This window comes from Dipodomys spectabilis, unplaced genomic scaffold (assembly GCF_019054845.1).
Source record: "Dipodomys spectabilis isolate Male_0828 unplaced genomic scaffold, ASM1905484v1 ptg000820l, whole genome shotgun sequence".
In the NCBI taxonomy this organism is placed as follows: domain Eukaryota; kingdom Metazoa; phylum Chordata; class Mammalia; order Rodentia; family Heteromyidae; genus Dipodomys; species Dipodomys spectabilis.
In genome coordinates this window covers 55,001-57,275 of record NW_024871497.1, presented here as the reverse complement: position 1 = coordinate 57,275, position 2,275 = coordinate 55,001, and the positions used below count along the sequence as shown (strand labels likewise).

Below are 2,275 nucleotides of genomic sequence, written 5' to 3'. Positions count from 1 at the left end.
GTGGCTCGTGGGTGTGGTGGTGGTTGGCAGCTGAGTGAGTCCCGTCGTCCTTGATCTCTCCCCCGCTCCCGGTGCCGGATTCTGGCCCTTGCCTCGGCACGCTGAGGAGGAGAGTGGTTGGTTGCCTGGGGTGTGCATAGGTAGGGCCCGCACGGTGTGCTTCCCTCGCCGTGGCCGGCCTGAGGAGGAAAAAGGGGGGGGGCCGCCGGGCCGCCGCCGCCGAGTCCTGCCTTGCGTGTGCGGCATCCCCGTTCTGCCGTTGGGCTCGCCCGACCTCCGTGGCTTTTTTTTTTTTTCCTTCCTCCTATCGCCCCTAGCTCCAACTCCCCCGACCTGCCGCTTCCCGATGGCGGGGCCTGGTCGGCCGCTGAGCTGCGCTACCTCCCGAGCGCTGTCCGTGGCTTTTTTTCTTTTTCTTTTTTTTTTTTTTTTTTCTTTTTTTTCCCTCCCTTTCTAGCTTCTTCGGTCCTGTGCCCGGCAGAGGTGTCCTGGCTATCCCGAGTGCCAGGGACGCTTAAGCCCCGTGGTATTTTTTTCATTTTTTTTTTTTTTTTCTTTTTCTTTTTACCTCGCTCCTTACTCACGGAAGGGTGTCTGTCCTGGCTACGCTTTTATCCCCAGGCTGTTGGCCCTCTCAGGAGCCGAGCTTTCCCTGGGCCACCGCCTCCCGAGTGCCGCGTGGCTGCCTTCTCCCCCCCCCTCGGTGTGATTGATGTGGTGACGTTGCGATCTCCTTCGGGCCCGGGCCTAAGCTGCGCCAGGCGAGGGACGGACATTCATGGCGAATGGGACCGCTCTTCTCGTTCTGCCCGTGGGCCCCTGCCCTCACCCGTCCCACCGTGCCGGCGCCGGTGGTGTGCGGGGAGGCGGGGGTGCGGCAACCGGGCCCGGCTGCGCTCTCCCTGCCCTCGCCGTGAGGTCGGGGACTTGTACACGCTGGAGGAGGGGGGCGCCCTGATCTTGCTCCTCTCTTCCCGTGACTTGTTATCGGCACGGGGGTCGGCTCTCTCCGCGGAGAGGGAGGGTCGGTGCTCCGTGCTTGCCCGTGCTGTGTAGTGTGAAAAACCGCGCCTCGCGCTCTGCCCTCTTGCGGTGCTCCCGGAACGCTCCCGGTTGGTTCTCTCAGGTGCCTGAGGCTGAGTGGTGGTGTCGTTCCCGATCCTGGCGTTGTCCGCTGCCTTGTGCCAGCCTGCTGCCCGTGGTGTGTCCCGGCCGTCCTCGGGTTCGTGGGGCTTTTGTGCGAGTGAGAAGTTACCGTTGAGATTGACGTCTCTGCTGGGGGGGGTCGAGGCGGTTCCCCAGAGGGGAGCGCTCTTCCCTTGTTGCGCTGGGCGGTGGCTTCCCCGCATGAGCTGCCGCCCTGGTCCTGGCTTGTCTTCCCTGCCGTGTCACCTGGCTTTCATCGCACCGGGGGACCTGAGATGTTGCAGTGGGAGGCGAGCGGGGCCCGTGCGGGCTTCCCGCCCGTGTGCGCGACTTTGCTCTGGCCCCGCACGGCAAGGCCGACCGACCAGGGTTGGTGTTGCTGCTGCCGCAGACCCCCCCCTGTGCCCCACCCCTCCCTGCCCCCCGTGGTGGGAAGGATGGACGCCTCTGATGTGTGCTGGTTCCCGGCGGGGTTCCCGTCGGGGTTGGGTGCGGGCCACCCTCAGAGTGAGGAGGGGTTCTCTAGCGATCCTCGTTCGGGAAGCGGCGTGCGCTGCTGGGTTGGCCGGGGGCCCGCCCCCCGATGGGCTCCCGCGGCCCTGCCGCTCCCTGCCCCGCTTTTGAGCGCTAGTGGCTGCCCGCGTCGGTAAACTGCGTGCCCGCGCCTCCCCCCTCCGAGCTGGGGGAGGGTCCCGCGGGACCTCTCCCGGGCCGTCGTCTGGTGTGGTGAGTGGAGGACGTTCCCGATCCGTCCCCGCCCCTGCCTCGCGTGCGGTGTGTCGAGTGGTGGAGCCTGGAGCCCGTGCCGGGTCGCGATGCGAGGGCGTGTGGTGTGTGGCTTCCCGGCCTCGTGCTTGGGTTGCCGTGGGGTTTTTGGGGGTCCCGTCCCCCTCCCCCTCCGGCCCCTGGCGACGCTGTTCCCGAGCGTCTGTGTGGGCCGCCGCCTGTTGGCGACGACGGCGCCGTGCGGGCGCTGGGCCCCGCGGTGTTCCGGGGCCGCCGTGCCCGTGGTGGTGCGCCGCTCGGGGGGGTTCTGGCCCCCCGGAGCCGAGGATCCCGGTGTGTGTGGGCCCTTGCTCACGCGGCCGAAAAAGAGGCGGTCGATGATGGGTGCTGTGCCCGGCGGTGT

General features: G+C 67.5%; 1 protein-coding gene across 1 annotated transcript in view; it reads right to left on the bottom strand.

Moving 5' to 3' along the window:
* Positions 1-776: 776 nt before the first annotated feature.
* The window catches only part of LOC122102640 (collagen alpha-1(I) chain-like), a 3,108-nt gene continuing 1,609 nt past the window's right edge, over positions 777-2,275 (bottom strand). The window contains exons 3-4 of the mRNA XM_042673391.1: positions 1,848-2,275; positions 777-1,275 (exon numbers count right to left, since the gene is read on the bottom strand). The exon at positions 1,848-2,275 is cut by the window's right edge and continues 227 nt beyond it. Coding sequence (XP_042529325.1) covers positions 777-1,275; positions 1,848-2,275 — 927 coding nt within the window. The remainder of the gene's footprint in view (positions 1,276-1,847) is intronic.